The 25,269-nt window shown below is 47.3% G+C and overlaps 1 protein-coding gene and 1 long non-coding RNA gene across 7 annotated transcripts in view; both read right to left on the bottom strand.

Moving 5' to 3' along the window:
* Nucleotides 1–10,352: 10,352 nt before the first annotated feature.
* On the bottom strand, nucleotides 10,353–15,373 carry LOC127060422 (uncharacterized). Its single transcript, XR_007779469.1, has 3 exons — nucleotides 15,184–15,373; nucleotides 11,475–13,706; nucleotides 10,353–11,215 (listed from the first exon to the last, which is right to left on the bottom strand). It is a non-coding gene; the product is annotated as an uncharacterized LOC127060422 (long non-coding RNA).
* A 1,530-nt stretch (nucleotides 15,374–16,903) lies between these two features.
* Nucleotides 16,904–25,269, bottom strand: part of ZBTB44 (zinc finger and BTB domain containing 44) — a 39,626-nt gene continuing 31,260 nt past the window's right edge. For 5 of the 6 annotated variants that reach the window (XM_050983499.1, XM_030232042.2, XM_050983501.1 and 2 more), the window contains exons 5-6: nucleotides 24,112–24,412; nucleotides 16,904–22,098 (exon numbers count right to left, since the gene is read on the bottom strand). In XM_050983499.1, the coding sequence (XP_050839456.1) occupies nucleotides 21,816–22,098; nucleotides 24,112–24,412 (584 nt within the window). In that variant the 3' untranslated portion in view covers nucleotides 16,904–21,815. The remainder of the gene's footprint in view (nucleotides 22,099–24,111; nucleotides 24,413–25,269) is intronic. The other variant, XM_050983502.1, reaches the window with a different exon arrangement.

The following is a 25,269-nucleotide window of genomic DNA, read 5'->3' on the forward strand; positions in this document are numbered from 1 at the left end:
GCAGAACTGACCTGCTGGTTCAGCCTGGGGAGTTTCCAAGCAGAAAAACTGACACCTTTTGCAGGTGAGCAAGAGGGGCTGACCCCACGACCACCAACTGACAAAAATGACCCCTTCTAGCAGCCACTGCTGAAGCAGAAGCCTCTTGTGCCTGCAGCAGACCAGGAATGGACAGGAACAGAAGACACCTGTGCTTCAGCCTCAGTCTGGGAGTGCCTTGATCAGGGATCCTGTTTCTCTGCCGAGCACCAGGGAAGCAGGAGCAGGTGCCTTTGTTTTGGCACTCTGAGGCTGCCAAGCCAAGCGCTGTGGGAAGGACACTTTGAGGACAGATCCTGTGCTATTTTCACAGCCCAGCCTTTCATGGTCTGACTCTTGGAGATGGATGAGTGAGATCATACCTGCCAGGTGAGAAAGGGAAGAGCTGTGCTGACAAGTCCCACCTACAGCAGCAGGAAAGGGAGATGAGGATGTTGCAAACTGCCACAGCTTTAGTCTGTGCTCAGCTAAGCTGAGCCCTCCAACTCCAAACCCATGAAAGTTTAGAGATGAAATCCACAAGGCATCAATCTATTTCTGTCCCTTCCAACAACCAACGAGCTGCCAAGCAGCAGCCTTGGGTGTAACACAGAAACAATCCCAGCCTGAGCTTCTTATGGCATCATAAATTGCCTGTGTCGTCAGTCAGCAGAAAACTGAGATGAAATTCTTTCATTTGCAGTTAATTATTTCCAAGCCTTTGCAGCCTTAGCAGAACTGGTGAAAGGTGCTGAACTGACAGCCCTGGAGACAGAGGCTTTCCATGTGTCCACAGGGATGGGCAGAAGGGAGCCAGCAGCAGGAGCCTCAGCCTGCTCTGCCAGAGACCTGCACGGCCTGGGCTGCTCTTCCCTCCACGCTGAGCATGGCCCTGCAGAACCACAGCCCCAGACTGATGGAGCTGCTTCCCAGGCCAAGCCCAACATGACTTTCAGCCTGTGTCTGGCAGCCTGGGAGGGTGAGGCAGCCTCCTCCAGCCCCGCTGCTGACGTTTAACATGGCCAGGTGCAAATCTTCTTGCACTGGCCCAGAGCCACGAGCCCAGCATGTTTTTCAGAGTTTCACCCTCCTACCAGACAGTGTTTTTCAATATTTTGCATTAAATCTTCTGCTGTATTTGATTAGCCTGCAGCAGCTGTTTTCCACTCTCACAACAAATCATAAATCTATAAGCTTATGTGTGAGACTGTCTGTGCCTGGGAATGCTGGTGTCTGAGGGAGCCTGGCTGCACAGCTGTGTGTGAGCCTGCACCTGAGCACCGTGCAGGGACTGCAAAGGCAGAGCCCTGCCATAACCCAGTCTGGGGCTCTCTTGGAGGCCAGCTGATTACACAAGGTGGCTTCTATGTGTGTGTGAATGAATGTAAGAACTCCTGCGTGGACACAAAGGAACTTGTGTGATTCCTTAGATGAGTTCCTCACCATTCCACACTGAGGACATCAGAAAAATGCTGATAAACACTTGATTGCACCAGTGTGAGCTCAGATATGTGCACCTTTCTATGAAGGGAGGAGAGTTTTAGCACAAACAGGAACAACACATGAGGCTGGAGATGTCAGAATACAGGTAAAAAAGTGTAACAAATCCTTACCACACCCATCCCAGCCCACAAAAACACAGGTCCACGTGCAGTCTGGTTTGGGATTGTGCCTGCTCAGTCAGGAGCTGCTTGCTGTGAAGCCAAGATCTCCTGTCCCGTGGCCAATTCAGATAAGGAGAGCAAATGGCTGAAAGAGAGAGGGGGGGAAGCTGCTACACATATTTTAAAAAAAGGTGTTATTCAAAGACTATAAAAGGCAAAAGTTTGGATGAAGGAGAAGACAGAGGGTTGCCAAGTCATTGCAATAAAAAAAAAAAAAAAAAAGAGGAGGCTGTTGCCAGGTCTTGGCACGTGCTTTTACTTGTATAAATCAGTCACTCCAGACCTGTGGTAGTTCTTGCTGACAAGCTGTCAAGCTCCTTGGCTGGGAGAGCAGGGCATGTGCTTTACATGCACTTACAGGATAGTAAACTGTTATTAAAAAGGGGAAAAAACCCCGGGCTGATTTACTTGTGGTTGTGCCTGCTCGGCTGTGTAATCACAGAACAAATCCACTCCTGCCTGGAGCAGTGTGGATCCATGGAAAACTACAGGCCAGCCTCCCGTGGAAGCACTTGACCCCTTAAGGGGAAGGGCACAAACAAAACATCTCCAAGAACAGAGAGCATCAGACGAAGAAAAGAGGCTGTGAGAAATGCTGCTCACTTTCAAAAAATAGAAAAGGTTTATTAAACCTTATCAAAAATACAGCAGCAGACTGAATAGAGAAAATATCACAGCGATGGGAGCAGAGGATTGTTCCCACCATGTGCTCACCCACACCATGGAGGTTTGGCTTTTAACCCTTTGGTCCCCCCAAAGTTCTGTCCATCCACTCCTTCCCTGTCCTGGGCTGGAGATCACTGCCTTAAATCTTGATTGGAGCTCAGCTGTTGCCATGGTAACAATCCCACCCTCCCAAATGTCCCAAACCCAGGGCACCCCTGATAACAACACAAGGGGGTAAAACACAACTATAAACCCATAAAACCTCTCCTAACATACACCCATGATATTTGCCTTTCATTGTGAGAGTCAGCCGTGGCACTGCCCATCCATCACAAGGCCACAGCAAGGCCGGGAGGATTCCAGAGAGCCCCGAGCCCCTCGGGATGTGGCACCTGAGAACATCCCAGCCCGGCCGGGGCAGTGGGGAAAGCAGCTCCGGGCAGGCTGAGACCAGCCCGGGGTCACAGGCAGCCGGGTGAGCCGGGCAGGAGCGCAGAAACCCGCGGGCAGCGAGTGCTGGGCTGCCCGGGGCCGGGCAGGAGCAGCAGCAGGAGGAGGAGGAGGAGGAGGATGGGCTGCAGCCAGCAGAAGACAGGAAGGATGGATGTTCTGCTTCGGGGAAGAAAAGGAGAATTAAAAGCAGAAAATCCAGCAAGGGATTTAGAGGGATGTCATCCGAAGAGAATAAATAGATCATTGTCTGAGGGAAAGCTGAGCAGACCGGTTCTCTCTGTGCCGGCCCGGCAGCCCCGGACAGCCCCACGGAACCGGGAACCGGGAACCGGCTCCGCCCTGGCCCGGGGCTGCCCCGGGACCCTCCCGGGCACTCAGCGGGGGAACCCTGCCCACCAAACACCCCCAGGGGCATGCAGAGATGGAATTCCTCCCTGGGAGGGTGGGCAGGGCATGGCACAGGGTGCCCAGAGCAGCTGGGGCTGCCCCGGGATCCCTGGCAGTGCCCAAGGCCAGGCTGGACCTGGGAGCACCTGGGACAGGGGAAGGTGTCCCTGCCATGGCAGGGGTGGCACTGGGTGAGATTTAAGGTGCCCTTCACCCAAACCATTCTGGGATTCTCTCTGTGGCACACAGAGAAATCCCAACCATCAGCCTTCCCCAGACAGGCTCTGCTACCCCGAACACACTGACTCATTTTGGACAGCACTGCAGCATTCCTGGGCTCAGCTCATGCCACAATTAATTAATTAATTAATTTATTTATTTATTTTGGAAACATCCTTGTCAGGACATTCAAACCTACAAGAATTAAAAGTGAAACCCAACACAGATATGAAATTTTATGGTGCTATTTGTAGCAATACTTCCAAAACTAGCTTTGGCTGGAACACAGAGAGCTGGATTGTGCTGATCCCGGGTCCACCAGACACAGAGATCACCAGGACTGGAAAAGATGGAGGTTTTCTGAATGTCTTCTACTGAATTCCTCTGTTTGTAACCCCACAGCTCTACTGTAACGTGTTCTGAGCAGTCCCAAGGGCCTGTTCCTCCTCAACAGCACATTTTTGCCACTCTGAGTTTTATTGCTTATTTGTTGGAGTTATATTTGGAGGAAAATGTAAGACAAAAACTATTTTAAAAAATAACTGTCTGCTGACAAAACCCAACACAGCAACTGCAACAGCCTAAATCTCAAATCAAGAGCTTCTTTAGCCTGCAAGCAGACAAAATTCCAGTAATAATCCTACCACTAATTCACAGGGAGTACAAGTTCATCAGGACACAGACCATGGATATGATGGCAAAAAAAAAGAGAAAATGAGATGTTTGTGTGTGTTTGCAAAGTGAGGCTGTGGCCAAATTGAGCACTCAGGGTTTCCAAACCCCAGCTCCTGGCCCCAGCTGACAGTCTGGCTGCCTCAGGGCTTCAGCACAGATCAGAGCAGGGGATGCTCTGCCATGGCCTGGGCTGCTCAGGGTGGGGCCTGTGCAGAGGCTCAGTGTGAGAGACAACTGCTCACTTTGAACATTTGAAGAGGTTTATTAAACCTTAACAAAAATACAACAAAGGGCTGCACAAGGAAGGAGCTGCAGTGCTGGAACTGCCCCTCCTGCACAGCACGTGGCCAGTTCACCTGCAGGGTGGGAGCTCAGGCTTTGATACCCCTGGGGGGGCATCAGCCAGCCCTGGCCCCTCCCAAGGTCTGTCAGCCAGCTCTTCTTTGCCATGTACCAGTGCAAACTGCTTTCCTGTCACTGCCTTGGAGGGCAGGGGTTGCCATGCTGCACCCCCTGAGCACCCCCTGAGCTTTTCCATTCCCACCTGCCCCAGGTAAGGGACACCTGTGCAGCTTCTCTGTACCTGTCCTGGACAGCCCAGGCTGTCTGATGGCAACAATGCAGGGGGGAAAGGGAACTGTGGGGAGAACAGAGGAGATCTAAACCACAATAACATCAACTGTACATCACTAAAGCTTTTCTTAATATTCACACAAGAGTTATCTTTTAATTGTGAGAGCCAATCATCTCCTTATCCATCTATGACAGTCAGGCTTGTGCAAGGCTCGTCTGGTGGGGCAGGGCACTGATCCAAACCCTCCATTCTGGGATCTGAACCTCACTGATGGCTTCAGCATCCAACACTCCTGAGAGCAGTGGGGCAGCTCTGCTGCCAGGACATTCATGGGTCTGGGGCAGCCCCAGCCCTGAGCTGGCAGCTGGAGCGACACCCGGCCCCGGCTGTGCTCACACAACACCCGGCCCTGGCTGTGCTCACACGACACCTGGCCCTGGCTGTGCTCACACGACACCCGGCCCTGGCTGTGCTCACACAGCACCCGGCCCTGGCTGTGCTCACAGCAGCCCCCAGGCAGGAGCTGCAGGGCTCAGGGCAGAGCCCAGCACAGCTCTGGGCTCTGCAGGCACACAGAGCTCAGCACCCAGCTGGGGGAGGGCACCTGTGATAGAATGACCTCCTCGAGCTGGGTCTTATGAGCTCTCAGAGAAATACATTACACCTGAGATAGCTCAGCCACCTCAGATGGCATCAAATCAGCAGGATGGCTTCTGTGGCAGTGTTGGAAACAGAGAAGTTTTAATAAAAAGCAAAATAACAAAGCTCTTTGCAGAGAAAACCCGGGCCAGGGCAAGAGGCTCTTGCTCCTGCTAAAACACCCCACCAAAGCCCTTGGTTTCTTTGTTCTCTTCCTTTTCTAGTAAATTGCCCAGGTGGGACCTTTTGGCTCCTGTCCAACTGGCCATCCCTAAGTTTGAGGTGAAGTCCCCAAGGTCCTATGAGGGGTCTTTTTACCCAATTGAGGAGAGAAACTTCTGGGCTTCTTTCCTTTTTAAGGAGACAAAGGAGAATTTGGTCCCTGTGTCAACAAGGAGCACATTCCCACAATCCTGCCCTGCCCAGGTGAGACCCCCCCTGCAGAGCTCCAGCTCGGGGGTCCCAGCACAGGAGGGAGCTGGAGCTGCTGGAGCCCAGAGGAGGCAGCAGGATGATCAGAGGGATGGAGCAGCTCCCCTGGGAGGAAAGGCTGAGAAAACTGGGGAGCCTGGAGAAGAGCAGCTTCAGTCTGAGCCAGCTGTGGCCTTTCAGCACCTAATGGGGCTGACAAGAACGATGGGGAGAGACTTCTCACAAGTGCCTGGGGTGGCAGGACAAGGGACAATGTCTTCAAACTGATAGAGTAGATTTAGGTTTGATACATGGAAAAAATTCTTCCCTGGGAGGGTGGGCAGGCCCTGGCACAAGGTGCCCAGAGCAGCTGTGGCTGCCCCTGGATCCCTGGCAGTGCCCAAGGCCAGGCTGGACAGGGCTGGGAGCAGCCTGGGACAGTGGGAGGTGTCCCTGCCATGGCATGGGGCAGAACTGGATGAGCTTTAAGGTCCCTTTCACCCAAACATTCTGGGATTCTCTCTGTGTCTCACAGGGTCACCTGCCTGTGTGCAGCAGAGAACTGACACTGGACACCAGCACAACACACAGGCTCTGACTTTTGGGACAGTCACTGCACACCCCTGTAGCCCCACATTTCTCTTCACAGAGAAACACAAGGCACCATCCTTCCCAGGAATATTTCTGGGTTTCACATTCTCTGACCCTCAGAGAAAGGAAACACAATTCTTATCACTTGCAGTGCTGCGTTTGTGCCACAGCAGAATGCCATATGGAGATTGTTTACCCACAGTGATGGGTTTTGTTCTTTTGGTCTGTCAGGGCCAGGTGTGTGTGTGTGTCTGTGTGTGTGTGTGTCTGTGTGTGTCTGTCTGTGTGTCTGTGTGTGTCAGGAGTGTGTGTGTGTCTGTGTGTGTCGGGAGTGTGTGTGTGTGTCAGGAGTGTGTGTGTGTCTGTGTGTCTGTGTGAGTCAGGAGTGTGTGTGTGTGTGTGTCTGTCTGTGTGTGTCTGTGTGTGTGTGTGTGTCTGTGTGTGAGTGTGTGTCTGTGTGTGTCAGGAGTGTGTGTGTGTCTGTCTGTCTGTGTGTGTCTGTGTGTGTCAGGAGTGTGTGTGTGTGTGTGTGTCAGGAGTGTGTGTGTGTCTGTGTGTCTGTGTCTGTGTGTGTGTCAGGAGTGTGTGTGTGTCTGTCTGTCTGTGTGTGTCAGGAGTGTGTGTGTCTGTGTGTGTGTGTCAGGAGTGTGTGTGTGTCTGTCTGTCTGTGTGTGTCTGTGTGTGTCAGGAGTGTGTGTGTTTGTGTGTGTGTGTGTGTGTGTGTGTGTGTGTGTGTGTGTGTGTGAGGAGTGTTGGGTGACAGCCACGAGATTCTGTGCAGGGTGTGCAGAGCTGAGTGCTTGGCAGATTCAGTTTTAGATGTACAGAATGATATAGTATAATCAAGTAATTAATTAGCCCTCTGAGATCAGTGGAGTCCTCCTCATCATTCAGAGCATTGCAATACACAAACAAACCCAAACAAAGAGCTCAGCCCTGCCGTCCATCCTGATCTCAGGGAGTTCACTTTGGTCTTCTTTAAAAGGTGTGGCTGTGAATGAGTCATGAGGCACAGGGGATTAAAGGAAGGGGGAGTAAGAGGTTAATTGGATTCTGTTTGGAGAGGGATTTACGTTGGCTGAGTTGTTTCAGTCAGCAGCACATAGTGGAATATGTCACTTGTAATTGAGCTAATGAAACACCTCTGGAGATAAAAAACCACCAGCTAAATTCAGACTTGGCTTCAGAGACTTGAGGTTCATTCACCACAAGGTTCTGCAGAGGTGGAGCTGCTTTGTTTGAGCATGGGCTGGGGAGGTAAGAGCAGGGCTGGGTTTACTTTGCAAAATCTGCTTTTTGTCACTCAGGGCTGCTGGGCCTTGGGGTGATCAGCAGCCTTCTGTGCTGTGGACACTCTTCCAGGCCAGGAACCCTCTCTGCCAATATGCTAATGCCATTTTCTCAGTCCAGCCTCTCTCCTGCCCTAATGCTGTTCCATTTGTTTTCTATAAATGGGCATTTTGCTCCATGGTTATTGCTGGGGAATCACACATGGCTGAGCTGAAAGGGGCTGCCAATACCTGCCCTTTTCCATGAACCCTTTGGTAGGCTCAGCACAGTCCTTTTGGTTTTCTCAAGGGTAATTAAGGGTTTGTTTTTCAGTCCTCAAACCCGTGACAAAAGCACCTCTGTGCCAAAGCCAAACTACCAAACATGACTTGAATGCAAGTAGGGGAGAGCTGCCTTCCTGAGCCTGCCCAAAGGCCAAGCCAGAGTCCTCTTTTAATGATCTGAAATTACCTTGTCTTCCAAGTCAAGAAGAAAACCTTTCAGGGGTTGTACCTTTCAGAGCAAGGTATATCATGTTAAAATATAAAAGAGAGACATTTTCCAGCTCAAAATCAATTTTGTACAAAACCACCACCTCCATCCTCTCAGAATGAACCTGAATGAAAGTCACTTTCTAAATTAAAAAAGTTGCAGTGAAAATTAGTTTCCAGTTTTGCAGGTTTCATATTCTTGCTTTGGGGATAATTACAATAATTCAGTAATTTCCTTTCTAAGACACCTTCAGAAAACTAAAACTCCACGTCTTCCTTCCCTCTGTCTCCCTTCAGGAATTTAAAAATGAAGTTAGATTTAATGAGCAAAGTGATTGTGCTTGACACCCCTGATAAAAGAAACCAAAACTAACACAGTCATGAATTTTATGCAGCTGTATGAAAAAAATCCTGGGCAGGAGGACCTCAGTTCCTCCTCTTGTGTGCCAATTTCAGAGCACAGGAGACCCTGGAGTGATGTGGCTGCACTCTGTCAGAGAAAGCCATAACAGCACAAAGCAAGAAGAAGAGGAAGCCCAGACTTAGACCCGTGGCCCTGCCCAGATCTGGAGGGCCAGGACAGGAGGAGGCTGGGTTTATATCCCAGTGCCACTTGTCCAGCAGGAATCGCCTCTTTCTCTTTGGTTTCTCCTGCCGTGGTTTGGTTCTTCCCTCCTCCTGCAGAGGTTTCATTGCTTCCTCTCTGGCTTTAGGCAGGGAGGCAGGAAAGCAGCTGCCTGAGCTACCAGCAGCACCTGGAAAATGGAATGTCTCAGGGTAATTAAGGGACCAAAACATGCAAGGTGCTGCAGGAGAGGGAAGTGTGCCCTGGCCAGTGCTGTTACAGCCTTAGTGCCTCCCAGCATCCATCTCAGAGCTCCGTGCTGCCAGCACACAAAGAGAACTTTCTCAGAGCAGGGGTCCTGCACAGCCACTCTGGGATGGGAATTCAGGCTGCAGGCTCTCTGCCACCATCTCAGCAACAAAGGCAGAACCACTTTGTGCCCAGTTACAGCTCTGCAGCTGACTCAGGGGATTTGCATAAACAGCAGCTGATGGGAAAAGGCCCCACTGCCACCGAGTGCAGCTCTCCAGAGAAAGGGATCCTGCCCCAAAGCTGCCCAGCTCTCCAGAGAAAGGGATCCATTCCCTGCCCCAAAGCTGCCCAGCTCTCCAGAGAAAGGGATCCATTCTCTCCCAAAGCTGCCCAGCTCTCCAGAGAAAGGGATCCATTCTCTACCCAAAGCTGCCCAGCTCTCCAGAGAAAGGGATCCATCCCCTGCCCCAAAGCTGCCCAGCTCTCCAGAGAAAGGGATCCATTCCCTACCCAAAGCTGCCCAGCTCTCCAGAGAAAGGGATCCATTCTCTACCCAAAGCTGCCACTCTCCAGAGAAAGGGATCCATTCCTCTCCCAAAGCTGCCCAGCTCTCCAGAGAAAGGGATCCTTCCACTGCCCAGCTCTCCAGAAGGATCCATCCCTCCCAGTGCCAGCTCCGAGAAAGGGATCCATTCCTACCCAAAGCTGCCCAGCTCTCCAGAGAAAGGGATCCATTCCTACCCAAAGCTGCCCAGCTCCCACAGTGCTGAGGCAAAGAGGGCCAAAGGAGTGGCCCAAAGTTCCTGAGGACAGGGCAGACAGTGACAAGGATCATCTCCATGGAATGGTTTTATTGCAGCAAGGCTCCCCAGCCTCCCTTGATGGGAGCCATACTTCAAAGGCAATCTGGCCTGGATTAGAAACTCTAATATCTGAGGAGCCAAGAGCTTGCAGTTTCCCATTAACTGCCCTGGTTATTGTGTTCTGCAGTTTGACCCAACCTTCTGATTCCCCTTCCTCTCCTGCTGCAGAACATCCATCACTTTTTAAAGGGTTCCATAAAGCAATGGGGAGGGCTCTGGTTTGTGTTAGCTTGATTGCTCTGGACTGTGACAAAGCACCCATCACAGCTGCCCAGCCACACCATAGATCAAGCTGCTCTAACCTTGCCATGTCTCCAGAGGGGAAGGCAGGAAAATCATCAGATTTAACCTCCAGGGCTTTATTTCTGCCTGGAGGATGTCAGAGGCCGCTCAAGCTTTCACTTTTTCCTTGTTCCCTTAGAACCCACAGCAACAGAGAGGAGGAGGAAAGCAGGAAAGGCAAGGGACAATACTGGTTTCTCTGGGTCTGGACTGAGGCACTTGAGACAGCAGTTCATGCTCACACTCAGGTGTTTATTATTTCTTATCAATAAAACAGTCTCACAACCAGGAGTTCTGCAGCCTTTCATTAGCAAGGCACAGAATGGCCAACAATCTCTTGTTCCAAGGTATTTTAAGACTATCCAGTTAAGAACTGACACCCAGATTATTTTCCCTTTTAACCCAATAACTGATCCCACAGAGCTGCAATGGGGACTTTTCTGCCCAATTACAAAACATCCCCCAAATCCATGAAGAAGGAGGAAGAAGAAGGTGAAGAAGGAGGAAGAAGATGAAGAAGAAGGTAAAGAAGAACAACCTGCCTCCACCTAAAACCTCCATCTTGCTTCATATTTATTTCTATATTCTAAAACCCCAGACTCTGTGTTTCCCACCCTGTGATGTCACACACTTTTAACCAACTCTACACCCGTAATTCCAGTGCTATCAATCAAATCTGGAAGCCTTCACAGCCCCAGGTCAACTGCAGTGTTCTCTTGTGGGTCTGTGCCTTTAAGCACAGAAAGTTTAAAATTCTCAGGGGTTCCAACAGGAGAACAACACAAAGTGGATTTTTGATGGCACTGAACAGCCAAGGCTCCATGCAGTGCTCAGTTCCTGGCCCACACAGAAGCACAGGTGTGAACAAGGGGTCTTTGGGAACTCCACAGCCAAGGCTTTTCTGGAGGTCAGCTTTCCTCCTGAGCAATGAGGCTGCTGGGGATGAAGCCACATGTCCAACACCTGCTTGTGGCAGGGCTGGTGGGGAATCAGCACAAAAGCTCCTGGCACGTATGGATGGTCAGTGTTTTCATCCTGACTGAACCTGTTCTGTGCAGGGCACTGAATTCCCAGGGTGACTCACACCAACCAGCACGTGGCAGTGGATGTGCAGCAAACCCATCTTATGTAGGATCCTTCAAAATCTGCTCCTCCTCTCCCTCTGGGTGCAAAAAAGCTCAGGAGTCTTCTGTTTCCTGTTAGGGTGAAAAAGGTGAGGAGGAGCAAAGAAGGTTTAATTCCTATCCCCCATGTCTCCCTTGGTGCTTTATTCCCTGAATCAACAGGAGAAATTCCCGGAATCACAGAGTGTTTGGGTTGGAAGAGACCTTTGAGATCATCTGGTTCCAACACCCTGCCCTGGGCAGGGAACCTTGCCTTGGACTAGTTCTGGAGAAACAGAAAATCTGCAGTGTTTCTTCAATAAGAGACCCACCCTGGCATGCTTTGACACACCTGGCTCTGAGTGGCAAATCCCAGGGCTTTGGCTCATGTCTGCTGTCCTGGGGTGTCCAGCAAATTGTATCTGTTACCATCTGTAGGGCAGTTGGCTTCTGTTCAGTGTTCCCTTATCTCTTCCACAGCTGGGGAGACACCTGCTGATAAGAGGCCACTGAATGTCACTGATAAGAGCTACAGCATCCCACTGGGAGATGTGAGCCCAGGGGGAGGAGCCAAGCATTCCTACCTGGATATAATCTGAGATTCTGGAACACCAGCACGGCTTCTCCACTGGATTTCCCAGAGAAGCAGCAGCTGCCTCTGCCCCTGGATCTCCAGAGGCAGAGTGCACCCTTCTCCAGGATCCCTGCTCCAGCAGAACCAGCCCTGGCACTGCAGGAGGGCTGAGCCACAATTCCAGTGGCACTGCTGCCAGCCCCTGACCCACAGGATGTCAGGCTGTGCTCTGCCTCTGCCAGGGTTGGTTTAGTTACTGCAGTGTTTACTTTATCCTTTTATTTCCTTCCCCATTAAAGATCTGTTATTCCTGCTCCCATATTTATAGCAATTCAGAAAAGGGGGGAAGGGGGGGGGAGTTTACATTTTCCATTTCAGGGGAGGCTCCTGCCTTCCTCAGCAGACACCTGTCTGTTCAAACCAAGACATCTGCACAAACCATTGCTGTGTGAACAGCACCTGCCCCCTGCCTCACCAGAGACATCTCAGGGAATGAGCCAGGAACAGCTCCTGTCAGTGCAGGCCGGGCTCTGACTCAGGATTTTCCAGTTAGACTCAGGATTTTCCCAGGTTTTCTCTCCATGAATCCAAGCCCTCTCCAACAGTGTTCACCCACAGGATTCATTCCTGCCTGGGATGCCAGATGCTGCCTTCAGCTCCACTCCAGCCTGCAGATGGAGAGTGGAGGGGATGATGTGGGCGCACACGTGAGCGTGGGCTTCTCCTCCGGTGCTGTGAATCAGCCACAATCACAACAGCCAGGGATGCTCTGCTAAGGGCTGCTAGAAAAGGACACTGCAAGGAACGTGAGCAAAATTAAAATCCTGAACTAGCTAGTCAGATTAAAAAACCATGAGCTGTAAACCTTAGAAGAGAAACAATTTTGTCTCTAACACAAGGAGAATTTTAAGAGCAACTTACTCTGTCTGTTCTTCAAGGAGCTTTTTCAGCTTGAGCTTATGTTCACTTTTTTAAAAGAGGTTGACCTGAGCGGGTTTTTATTTCTTTCAAGCATAACAATCCAACCCAAAGCCATTTCTTTTTGTCTGGCTCTGTATTAATTTCAGTTCCATCAAGGAGGCAGTTGCATAACTGTTGTTTGTAATTGCTGTCACGTCAACCCTGAAACTGATCACTGCAACACTGAAGTTATATAAAAGGTTTTGTTAGGATTTTTGTTATTTTTCTCGTTTAAATTGTGGGAAGATGAAGTCCTACCCTGGAGAGATGTTTTGGTTTTCTAGCTCTGTTGTCTATTAGTCTTGTGCTTTGGTGTCTTTTCTCTCCAGTTCTGTTTTACACAGTGCGAGGGTCTGTTTATGCACAGAAACTCTCCAGAAAGTTCTGTGCACCCCACTAATACACAGGCTATAAAATAAACTCTGCTGAGTCAGAGAAGCTGCTGGCAAAAGTAAAGTTCACAAAATGGGTTTGCTCTTAAGGAGCAATTTAAATTTCTGGCAAGGCAGACTATTTAAATGCTTCAGTGGCTGGAATTGTAATTTACCTTGTTCTCCCAGAACCAGTGGGCTGTTTCCATGCAATGATGGAGTATCAAACCCCAGGGGATCCTTTCTCCTTGTGTCTCTTCACCCAAACACTCAGAATTGCTCCTGGAATTCAGAGGCAGCTCCTCCAAGCTCCTCATGGTGTCCTTGCTCCTCCTGGGCACTCCTGATCATCCCCTTTGATCCAGGGGGTGCCCACCTGGCAGGGAGGCTTCTCCTGCCCCAGAGAATTTAAAGGATCCATTTTACCACTCATTTTCTGTCCTGCTGGAGGCACAAATGCCAGGGCCTTACTCACAGATCTCGTGGGCCCAAGGTGGTCTGGAAGGCATTCAGCACTGCAGACAGAAATCCTTCAAGCCACCAAATAATTAAGGACTTTATTTTGACATCAGTGAATTGTACCCAATACTTATCCCACCTATGTTCCTTCATATTTAAAAGCAATCTGTTTGTAGCTGACATTGTTTTTTCTTTTAAAAAGTCTAGACCATGTCAGATTCTGCAAAGGGAAAAAATGAAAGAGAAAAATATACTGAGGTTCCAATATAATGAAGTATCAGTGCTCACTCCCTTCTAAAAGAAAGAGAAAACCTTTCAAGACCAGAAAATGTAAAATATATCTGCTTCTTACAGTGTCTTGTCTGTAAGTCCTGCCCCCCTGGGGAGGAGAAGCTTGTTTAGAGATGGGCATGGGATGGCAGGAAACCACATCTCTCATTCCCACTCCAGAACCAAGAGGAGCTTGTAAGGGCTGACCCAGAGCAAAGCAGGGCTGTGCTGGAGGTCTGGGCTCGTGGCCCATCTCAGCATTTTCCCATTTTCAGCAGGACCAGCTGCTCCTGAGGGGAAGCAGCAAGGAAGGAGTTGGTCAGCTGGTGTTTTCACGTGGTCATTGTTCAGAATTCCTGCTGGGTGAGCACACAAGGGTTGTGTGTGCACCTTCAGGGGAACAGGCAGCACTCTGTGAGGAAAAACTGACACCTGAGTGCTGGGAGCTTTGCAAGCCACAGACTGGAAGCACCTGGGGAGGCACAGGGGAGCCTGGGAATGCAGTTTAGCCAGCTGCATTCCTGAAGACACTCCCACAGGAATCCAGTGGTGTTTGAAATGAGAGGGGTGTGTGTCAAAGCCAGGGCACAGCCACTCAACACACACTTACATTTAATTCATTAATTTCATCATTTGAAGAGATCAAACGTCACCAGGGAGGTCAAGGTTCAAGTGAGATACACAAATAGATGCCCTGTGAGTTACTCCCTTATCTTCACCTGAGACCTTGTGGCTGAGACAAAGGCAGCTCATGCTCAAAGGCAATTAACTCAAGCCCTTAGAGTGGTTTTCAAACACACAGATCTCACTCTGGGTGTTTGTGGCCTATTTCTCAAGGATTTGTGAAAGGCAGCTAAGGAGACCAGGGCTCCTGGCAGGGAACCTGCAATTCAAGCATGCCTGTGTGCTCTGGAAAGCTGCCAACAGACCCCAGAGTCCACCAGGGCTGCACCCCAATCTCTGGGCTGTGAGAAAGGCCCTGCCATGGACACACCTCCCCTGCTCTGCACGCTCAGAGTCTCACAGCAGCCTCGGCTCTCACAGGGGGATGGGACCTCACTCCTCTGGAGCTGCAGCTTGTGGAAAGCTGAGAAGAAATAAGAAAATGCATCCCAGAATTCAAAACCCTCTGATAATGTACTGAAAGGAATTGATGGTTTAGGTTTAATCCCAAGTGTAGTTTAAGGCAAGTTTTTTCTGTTTATCTCTCTTGCTCTGTTTGGAATCCAAGCACATTAGCAACATAAATTGTTTTAAGATGTCCTGTGTTTTTACATCTCTCTCGTGAAGAACACCAGCACTTCAAAGAACTGAACACTTCCAACAAGTTTGGGAGGAGAAATAAAAAGGTGTTTGCATTTAAACTGTATTTATGCATAACCCCAGCCAGGTTTCTCTCAGCAGCTTCATTTTCCTGGGGATCTCACCTGGGTAGAAATGGTGTAATCAGCCTGGGAGAACTCTTGTCCCTGCTCTGCCTCGTTCTCAGTAGCTGAGTTTGGTCCTAGCTCACTCTCCTCCAAGCAAAAGAAAGAATCCTTCATTACTGGCAGGAAGAAAATGCTGAATGCTCCAAGGAAGCCACACAAAAAGCTTCAACAGTGTGCACTTGCTTTGTAAGGGTGCCTAAAAGATGTTACAAACAAAACATGTGGTGGTGCTTTGGAAAATCCTGCTCCAGTCATCAGCACAGGCCTCACCATCCACCCTGGGGTGCCTGCCCAGCTCTGGGTGCTGTGAATTCACAGCTCCACCCAGGGGTGCCTGCCCAGCTCTGGGTGCTGTGTGTGAATTCACAGCTCCACCATCCACCCAGGGGTGCCTGCCCTGCTCTGGGTGCTGTGTGTGAATTCACAGCTCCACCATCCACCCAGGGGTGCCTGCCCAGCTCTGGGTGCTGTGTGTGAATTCACAGCTCCACCATCCACCCAGGGGTGCCTGCCCTGCTCTGGGTGCTGTGTGTGAATTCACAGCTCCACCCAGGGGTGCCTGCCCAGCTCTGGGTGCTGTGTGTGAATTCACAGCTCCACCATCCACCCTGGGGTCCCTGCCCTGCTCTGGGTGCTGTGTGTGAATTCACAGCTCCACCATCCACCCAGGGGTGCCTGCCCAGCTCTGGGTGCTGTGTGTGCCTTTGCAGTCAGCCAGAATTTACCTCAGACTCCAAATGCAAGCTGGCTTCAAAGAACCGAAAGTTTTGCTGTCATGGGAGAGCCAAGCCTCTCTCTGTCACACTGCATCCTCTCCAAGGCCCTCACCAGATGAACTCTCTCTTCCAACTATGCTCAGGTTCAGCACCTCCCTATTCACATTCCTCAGTGAAAGGAGAACCTGGATTTAGAGACTCTCAAGCCCTCCCCATGTTCATGGTGGCTCCAGCTACTCTGCACCAGGGAGAGCTTTTCCATTTCGTGTCTCTCCTGTGTCAGACACTGAGCACAGTCTGGCAGCTGGTGTACAAATCCCCCCAGCCTGCTTGTGTAGCTGGTGCAGGGCAGAATTATCTTTCAGCCAAGCACTCACCAAGCTGCCATTTCCCAAGTTATGTGTTGATCCAGCCAGGGTTGCAGCTCACTCACACAGGTGGGGCTGTGGGAGGAAAGTGATTTTAATTGCAAGGTTTGTAGAGACAGCAGGGATGGATTTTCAGTCCCTCACTCTGGGCTGTTCCATGACTACTCTGAAGCTCACAGCTGCCCCTACAGTGACTGCCCTCTGTACTTTTATACACCTTCTGCTTTGGCTAATTTGATTAGGCTCCCCCTTGTCCTTCCATCAACATCACCTGGGGAAAGCTGGCCCCAGCACTTTTGCAGAAAGTTCTAAAGAGAACACGAACAGAAGGCAATCTAATCGAGAGGAAAATGAAACAGAAATGTTTACTTTATTCTTAATACTCTTTACTCACGTAACTTCTCCAACCATCTATTAATGTTAATTTTGTTTTAAACTACCTTCCTCCCAGTGGCAGCTTCAGCACCAGCGAGCTCTCCTCACATCAGCTCTTTTGGGACTAGTTGTAAGCAAAGCTGGAAGAGAATGTAGCTCAAGGGACAGAGCTGCACCTTCTCACTGAAGGTCCAGGTTACTCTGTAGTACTGCAAGGCAAACACTGCCAGAGTTAAATAACCACACAAAGCAAAGATATACTCCATAAAACATTAATATTTTAATGAAAAATCTTAGCTTCATATTTCTATCCAAAGACACTCAAAACTAGTTTTTCTCCCCCCTTAATTTTGACCTATAATGGGACCAGTTTGGAGATTTTTTTTTTGTATTTTGGAACTTTTTTTTTAAAGATTAAACAACCAGGCTAGCAAAAAGGTACCCAATACATACTTTTCTTATATCAAACAAGCTAGTATTTCAATACAATGTAACTATACAGAATATATACATTACACATATGATCACAAAGCAAACACTACAGGCTCAGAACAGATTTGAAAAAACATGATATTCACATTGATTACAATAACTCTAAAAATGATTGTAACGTTGAAACGGCACTTAGTTTACAAAAAAAGTCACAAAAATATATATAGCCACCAAGAACTATGGTTCCTGAAAAATACTAATAGCCAGATAGTATTATAGAAAATGTGAAGTGTATTTAAACATCGTATACATTAAAAAACAAAACCAAAACCCAAAACCAATTCTGTTAGGTCAATAAACATGCCAAGTAATCTAGCTGTGGCCAGCATCAACAAGAGAAGCTGTACTGTGATGAGATGATGACTGGATATACGGCTGGTGACTGGAGACTGGCACAGTTAAGGGGGTTTCACTGTTACTAAAATGCACAAAGAAGCCCAACAATAATTTAATTCACATTTTTTTTCCTCCAGCTTCCACTTTTCCCTCTCTGGGGTTTGACCAGGGGCAGCACCTCGAGTGAAGGCACTGCAGAACAGAGCAAGGAAGCTGTCCAAGGACTCGGTGTAGCCAGGGTTACAGGTCAGAATATCAAAAGCATGCATCAGCTAAACAAATGGTGAAACAAAATCTCTCTTCTGGGGACTTCAGCAACCCTCAGGAAGACTGTAGGTACAGTTGCCACACAGGCTGGCAGCACCAGATTCCACTTTTTTTTTTTTAGTGCAACCAGATTTGTAGCTGAGACCTGTGGGCCATGGAGTTACTGCGCTAGCAGCACGGAGTGAACGAAAATCCAGAGCAGTAAGCACTGCTGCACTAAAAAAATTCACAGTTGTTTTTCTGGTACATTTCCTCAAATACTTGGAACCCACTCTATTTACCAGGTACCTCTGATGTGGGGAGGTACTGTCTTGAACCCTCTTACCTGCCACCACGATGCTATGGGATTTATTATGTCTAAGTTGGAGATGAGAACCCTCCAAAACAGGATTTCACCTTGTGAGCCAAACTGGAACGTGAGCGGCCTGAATGAAAATCAGCTACTTTCCATATTCTGATGTTGTGGAAGTTGCAATGGATGTGGGAGCAGCAGGTGCTCCTCCATCTGAATTCTCTCATCCCTGCAGGGTGCACAAAGCTCCTGCTGGATTTGCATATAAAATGCTTCCTGGTTTGTCTCTGAGAGAGACCAGCGCTCACCCCAGCGCTCCCACACCCGGGGCTGCAGGGTGGAACCAGCGACCAAGAAGTGCCTGAAGCCCTCATATAAAACCTTAAACCATAGCTTAAAAACAATAAAATTCCATCCCTCAGGGGACATATAGGGATCATAGTCTTATAAAATATATTTGACTGCATTGGCAGCTATTACTTTTTAAAAAAGTTTAAATTCACATATTTTAGACTCAGAATCCATGTGAACCCAGAAGCATTTTCAACACCCGAGTCTACTGATCTCTCAGTATGAGAGACTTGACCGTGGTCTCTGCGAGCCTGACAACTGAACTCCAGCTGTGGGAACACCACTTGGGCTCACTCTGCTTGCAGCAGGAGGGCTGAACCACATCAACCCCGACCCTTGTCAAGCAGACATAGAAATGCATACTAAATAATGGATTTTTTTGGGAGGGAGGGGAAAAAAGCTAAGAAGAAAGAAGAAAATGCATCCCAGAATTCAAAACCCTCTGATAATGTACCGAAAGAAATTGATGGTTTAGGTTTAATCCCAAGTGTAGTTTAAGGCAAGTTTTTTCTATTTTAGTTCTCTCTCTTGCTCTGTTTGGAATCCAAGCACATTAGCAACATAAATTGTTTTAAGATGTCCTGTGTTTTTACATCTCTCTTGTGAAGAACACCAGAACTTCAAAGAACTGAACACTTCCAACAAGTTAGGGAGGAGAAATAAAAAGTTGTTTGCATTTAAACTGTATTCATTTCTATGGAGAAAAGAGATATTAACAAGGAACAATTATAGACAGGAAAATTAACAAGTAAATCCAACCCTAAACAACCAAACAAAATCCTCCAAGAACTCTATTCTTCCTCCAGTTCAACCAGGTTGAAAAAGTGAGAACTAAATTAAGATGTTACCCAGAGATGAGGAGGCTGAACAGGTAATGTGCAATGAATGATGAACCCCAGGCCTTGACTTGTTAATGATCCTTATTTCTTTTCAAGGAAGAACAGATCAGAACTATAAAGTCTTTGTAACTTTCCCCTTTCTCTTTGGTATTCTGAAAGCAATTTGCCTTCTGACTCAAAATTTTAAGTCTTAAAAATCCAATATCCAGGTATGTCTATGGTGTATTTGTACCTTCTCACCAATGAACTCTTTAGCAAAATACTCCAGGGAAGGAAGTGATCAGATTTTAATGATCAGATTATGTCCTCCACCTCAAACCTGGGCACCTTTGATTATTCCATCTCTGCAGTCAGGAAATGTGGTGTGGGTGAAGCACTGTTCAGAACAGGAATCACAAAGGACTCTCATTTACCTGTGGAACACGTCAGGAAAGAGAGAAAACGCTGGATTTGAGCTCAGTGTTGTAGCCCTCTAGTTCGGAATAAAGCTCAGCAAAAGGCATTGTCTTGTCTCGCTGGCTTCTCAGAGAAATCAGAAATGGGAGAGAAATGGTCTCTAAATTCAGCTCATCAGCAGGCCCTGGGCTATTTCACAGCAGAGCAGCCCAGAAAAAGCATTTCTCCTTCAAGCCCTTTTAAGAAGCCTCACAAAGGTAGATATAATCAAGCCTGAATTGCAGCACAGAACTTCTTTGCAGCATGTTTCTAAAACACCCTTTGGATCTGGTGGAGAAACCTCATTCCAGCAACTTGGAAAGTACTTAAATCCCAACTGTTTTCACTCTATTTAACTAAAATATGTGGGTTTAACCTAAAAAGAGAAAAATGGTTGAAGTCACTGAAACCCTTTAAACACTTTCCAAAGGTCAATAAACTTTTTTCCTTACAAAAGCTGGCTATTAATAGAAAGAACTCAGTCTCAGGGAGTATCAGAGCTGCCTAGGCTGACTGAATACAAATTGATGTGCAATATAATACGACTTTTGTGTCTTCTGTTTCTTCAGGAGCAACCTTTCTCTATTGGTTTCATTTCCTCCTAATGTTTGCATAAAACAAATCCGGAAAATAACAGAAAAGAGCAATTTACAAAAAAAAACCAAGACTCCAAACTAAGGGAGTGTATCTTGCCTTTGGAATACTGAGATCAAGCAATACCTACTCACTCAGCACATCATCTGTAGGCCGTGGGCATTTGGCATCAAACACTGAGTTAACTTCAGAAGCTGTAAGAGAAATCACAAATCTCCTAATGTACTTCCTAATTTAGGTTTCAAAGCACTACTTGAGCCCAAACAGCCTCGACCAAACAAGACTCACTGCTCTGAAAATCCCACACCCTCCATTCGTAGCTTTTTCTAAATATGGAAAAATGAAATTGCAAATATTTCAGTTTATTGCTTGCTCGAGCTGTGTGTGTAGCTGGAGTAATGGCCTTTAATAAACCGAGTTGGCAAGGATTTAAAGTGTTTTGAAACAGGAACAATTCATCATTGCTCTATAGGCTTTTTGTAAACAACCCCCTGTTGGTTAGAAGGTTGTCCTTAGAGAGAATAAATTGCTTGTTTCATCCAAAACAGGCTAGTAAAAATCTCTGAAACTATACATACATATGTATAAACAAAAAAAATGTGCAATAATGCACAAAAGAGCTTCTTTTTTCCAATCTGTAAACTCCCTCTAGCTAGCTCTCAGATTAGTAAAAACACAGTGTGTATGTGAGGGGGCAATGATCAGAACTGCAAATAATCTGGCCATGGTTTAAGAATTTCAGCTTGGGAAAACCTTCATTTGCCTTCGTGGCTGCCCACCTACAGACAGGTACAGTGAGGAGATACTTGTCAGGCTTGCATGGCTGAACACTTCTCCATCATTCCCAATTCCTGGTGCACTTTTAGACTCTCCATGCCTAGCCTCAGCTGGGCTGATCTGTTTAGATTGTTTGATCAAGCAGTTTCTAAAAGGACTGGAATAGAAGAAGTAGGAATACCTGGCATTCATCTGGGCTGGACAGGGATGGTGTGTTTTGAAGAAGTGTGTGACTGTTCCTTTCAAAACCACTCACCATTTCCAAGCACAGGGCACAGTAAGGGCTTTGAAAAACAGCAGGCACATATAGGAAGTGTCACTTCTTTATGCAGAAGATTAAAGCATCCACTCAAAACTAGTCAAAACTGTTCAATCACGGTTTCCAATGCATCCTTTTGTTTATCATTTGAAAAAGTTTTCCTCTGATTTCTTTCCCTTAACCAGAGGGCCTGCAGAAGCAAGAGAAACTTAATGAACTGCTCTAACTGTGGAAGAAGGAATAGGTAAAGTGATCTGAATCAGTTGTTCCTCTTTAGAAGTTTGTCACAGCTTCCATGATGTTCTGACAAGATCTTTTTTTGTGCAATCAGTCTTAAATATTTTCACAGAAGTGATCATTCAGTCATGAAAAATAATGTAACATCTGTTGCAGTTTTCAGTTTAAAGCGTAGCTTACAAAGTAAAAAGGGGAAAATCTCCCCACTTTTCGTTTAAAAAAATTAAATTAAAATGTACAGGACCAAACACAGGCACTTTCCAAAGAACAAAAATGAAACCAAACCATGAATTATTCGATAGTAATAGATGACAGCTCCGGTTTGGGAGGGTCACCCGCGGCTGCCTCAGCAGTGGGGTTAGTCTTTGGCTGCTCTGGCACATCTTCTTCCTTCTCTGCCAACCCACCCAGAGACCCCAAGGGGAAAGTGCTTTCACAATTCTGAGTTGACGACACCTGTGAAATGACAGGCATTTGGACAGAAGAGTTGCTCTCAAAGCCATGCTCCCCTAGCTCATACTGCCCGAGGGTCTCCTCTTGCTCCTGGTTTAAGTAGTCCGGTACTAGGAAGTCACTGCAAGAGGGGTAAAGGACAGAAGAAAAATGTCATTTCTCACACCATGGTATCAGCTCCATCACACAAGCTACACACTGCATTGACAGAGAACAAAGGTACTCGTTTCACATTGGCCAAGATCATGGCACTGACATACTCCACTAAGCACCATAACCTGGTTCTCATTTCCACACACACAGAATTAATTCAATGACATCTACTTCACAGCTGAATTTCCTACACAGCAACTTCTTATTATTAGATTGTATCACCTTGATGAGAATCAAAGTTAATGTCTGGAACACATTTGGCACTGAAAACCTCATTGAAAAAAAGGGAGCACTCAGGCTTTAAAAATAGAAACAAAAATGAGTTCAGCACTGGCAAAATGTGGCCCTTCCCATGTCTGAGGGACAGCATGGCCCAGAGCAGCAGCAGGACTTCCCTCTGAGTGGGCAGGCTGGGACCAGGGGCACAGGTGAGGCAGCTGAAGGCAGAGGGAGCTGCCAGCTGCACTGGGGGTGTGATCCTGACACGTATCACACTTCTAGAAAAGTATGGAATTGCATTTCCTTGCCCTTTTGATCCTTCCTGGACAACTCTTGTGCTATGCACTCTTAACAGCTGAGGGCTGAGTGGATCCAAAGAAAACTGACCAAACGCTCCAGTTGTATTTTCAGAGCATGAGGACATAATGGAAATAAATTTCTTTGGATGTTTTCAGCACCAGACACGAAGTTTGAACTTGAGACAAGTATATACATGTATCACATATATGCACGTCTGTATGCTTTGGTTCACCTGGCAATGCCTCAGTTAAAAGAAATCCTTAAATGACAGAAGCATTCACTGCTCCGAACCAAACTCACAGCCAGCTCTGCTAAACCTCATGTTTGTCAAATCAGACTGAAGGAAGGGCTACAGGCAACTAAAATCACACCCTTTAATGTGACTTTAATTTGCTGACAACAATGCAGTGCTTACCACAACCAGGGCATCACCCTGCAGAGAGTTTGCTCCAGTTCTGGCACAAGAGCCAAGAACAAGAACTGTGTAAGCCCACAGACATGAAGCACTTGTACTTTTAAACGATATTCTGCTGAAAGAACAGCAACTGGCTTTCCTGCTTTGTTTTTCAATCTTTTTCATCCTACATCACTTCTGAGTTAATCAAATAGAACAAAATACTCAAATGTTTTTATGGGAAGAAGAATAATGTCTGGAAATCAGGAGGGGTGGGACTGTGATGCTGTAACATTCAGAACACATCTTTTTGCATGGCTGAAGGAAGATGACTTACACACACCAAGCTGCACTCTCTCTATAGATTTAAGAGCTGGAAGATCTTCCTGTCTTCAATTTCTCTCACCCAACTTTTGTATTTTCTATCTCAAATTCCAACAATTACATTTATATCAATGAGAGAACACAGTGCTCATCTGATACCTCAGAACTCTTTTAACAGTCTTTAGCAGTGCATTTGTGAGCTATGCCAAGTCTTTTGTGCCCTGATAAAAAATGTCCAAGTGGCCCTTACTATTTCCAGACCTATTAGTCTAATCATTTAATAATGTTATCTAGAAAATGAGAAAGGAGAAGGTCTGGAGTCATGCAATCTTTCCACAGTGTTAAGCAAGCACTTAAAATGAAGTAGGAAGCCTGTGCCCTATGAAAGTGATTTTGAAAAGCAAATCAATATCAAATCACCAATACTGTAGGACAGAACACTGTGGCTTCACACCATTGGCCTGGCCATAGGTACTACTGAAAAGAGAAATTAAGTAACCCAGAACCAGCCTCTGCATATCACTGGATTCTTCAGTAGCCTCCTCTATAGCTCCCATGCTGTAAGACAGATCAGATACAACAGAGAGTGGAGCAGGAATCAATCTGCCTGGAATTAGCTGGCAACCTGATGAGAGGCACAGCAGGCTGCCCTGAAAGCAGGAAATGATGATCTAAGGAAAAAAAAAAAAAAGAAAAAAAAGAAAAAAGCAAGTTTCCCTGTTAGGTTTTTGCTGTGCACCTCACCTGCTCTGGAAGTAGTTTGCTAGCTCTGACGCTTCATGGTTCAAGCTCCTCAGGTGAACGATTAAATTTCCAGAGTTGGTGAACATGGCGCCGCATGTTTTGCACTCGTAAATCCGAGGCTTGCGGATAATGTGCCGGGAAACCCGCATGTGGTGTTTATATTCCCCGAAGGAAGTGAAAGTGGCACTACATATCTGGCACCGGAAACAGCGTTTACCTTCGTGCTTCAGGCGATGCATCTTGAGCGAGTAAGCGCGGGTGAACTTTTTCCCACAGCGGTCACACTGAAAGGGTTTAATGCCTGTGGGAGAGAGAGCACAAACACCTTCACCTCTGGGACACAGAGCCCTCCCCGCAGGGACAGCAGCTCTAGGTGCTCACAGCAAAGCCTGCTCCAGGAAGAGAGTCTCTGTTAACTTTAAACAGGCAGAGACAATTAGAGCAGAGCTGCACTCCCTCAGTAACAGCCTCCAGGAAACCTCACGTGGAAGAGCTGAAATGAGGGATGTGGGACTCCAGGCAGTTCTCCATAATGCAGCTTATTGTATCCAAAATGCAGCTTATTGTATCCAAAATGCAGCTTATTACATCCAAGACATTGCAGCAGTCCAGGGTGGTGGGTGACAGAGCTGTGCCCACAGCTGTCAGCTCCAGCTGCAGGCAGGCCTGGAGACCCTTTGGGTTTGGTTACAGTGAATTACACACTTTTCTTTGCTGAGCATCTTCATACAGTAGAACTAGAACCAATCTATACCTTAACTTTTACCTATAGCCTATCATAACTGTTGTAACTACCACAGTCATATTACTGTTCTCCAATCACTAAAGTCAGTACATTACAGTTTAAGTTGGAAGTTGTTTTTCAGTTTTCTTGCAGTGGAAAATTCTGAGACTTTTTTTCCACTTGCCACATTTGCTGCCTTGTTTGCCTGTGCTCTCTTCCTGCTTGTAAAAACATCTTCTTGTTTGGGGTGGGTTTATCCTTAGCTCTAAGCCATAAAACCCCTTCTCACTAACACACCCTTTGCCTCCTTGGTTAGCCAGTCAGGCTCAGCAATTCTTTTCTTCTATATCAAAACTTGCTTCCATCTCTATTCCTTCATCAGACTCTACATTTAAAAATCTTTCAGCTAAGCAGACAGATATCTGTGGGACTTT

Source organism: Serinus canaria, chromosome 24, assembly GCF_022539315.1.
Source record: "Serinus canaria isolate serCan28SL12 chromosome 24, serCan2020, whole genome shotgun sequence".
NCBI lineage: Eukaryota > Metazoa > Chordata > Aves > Passeriformes > Fringillidae > Serinus > Serinus canaria.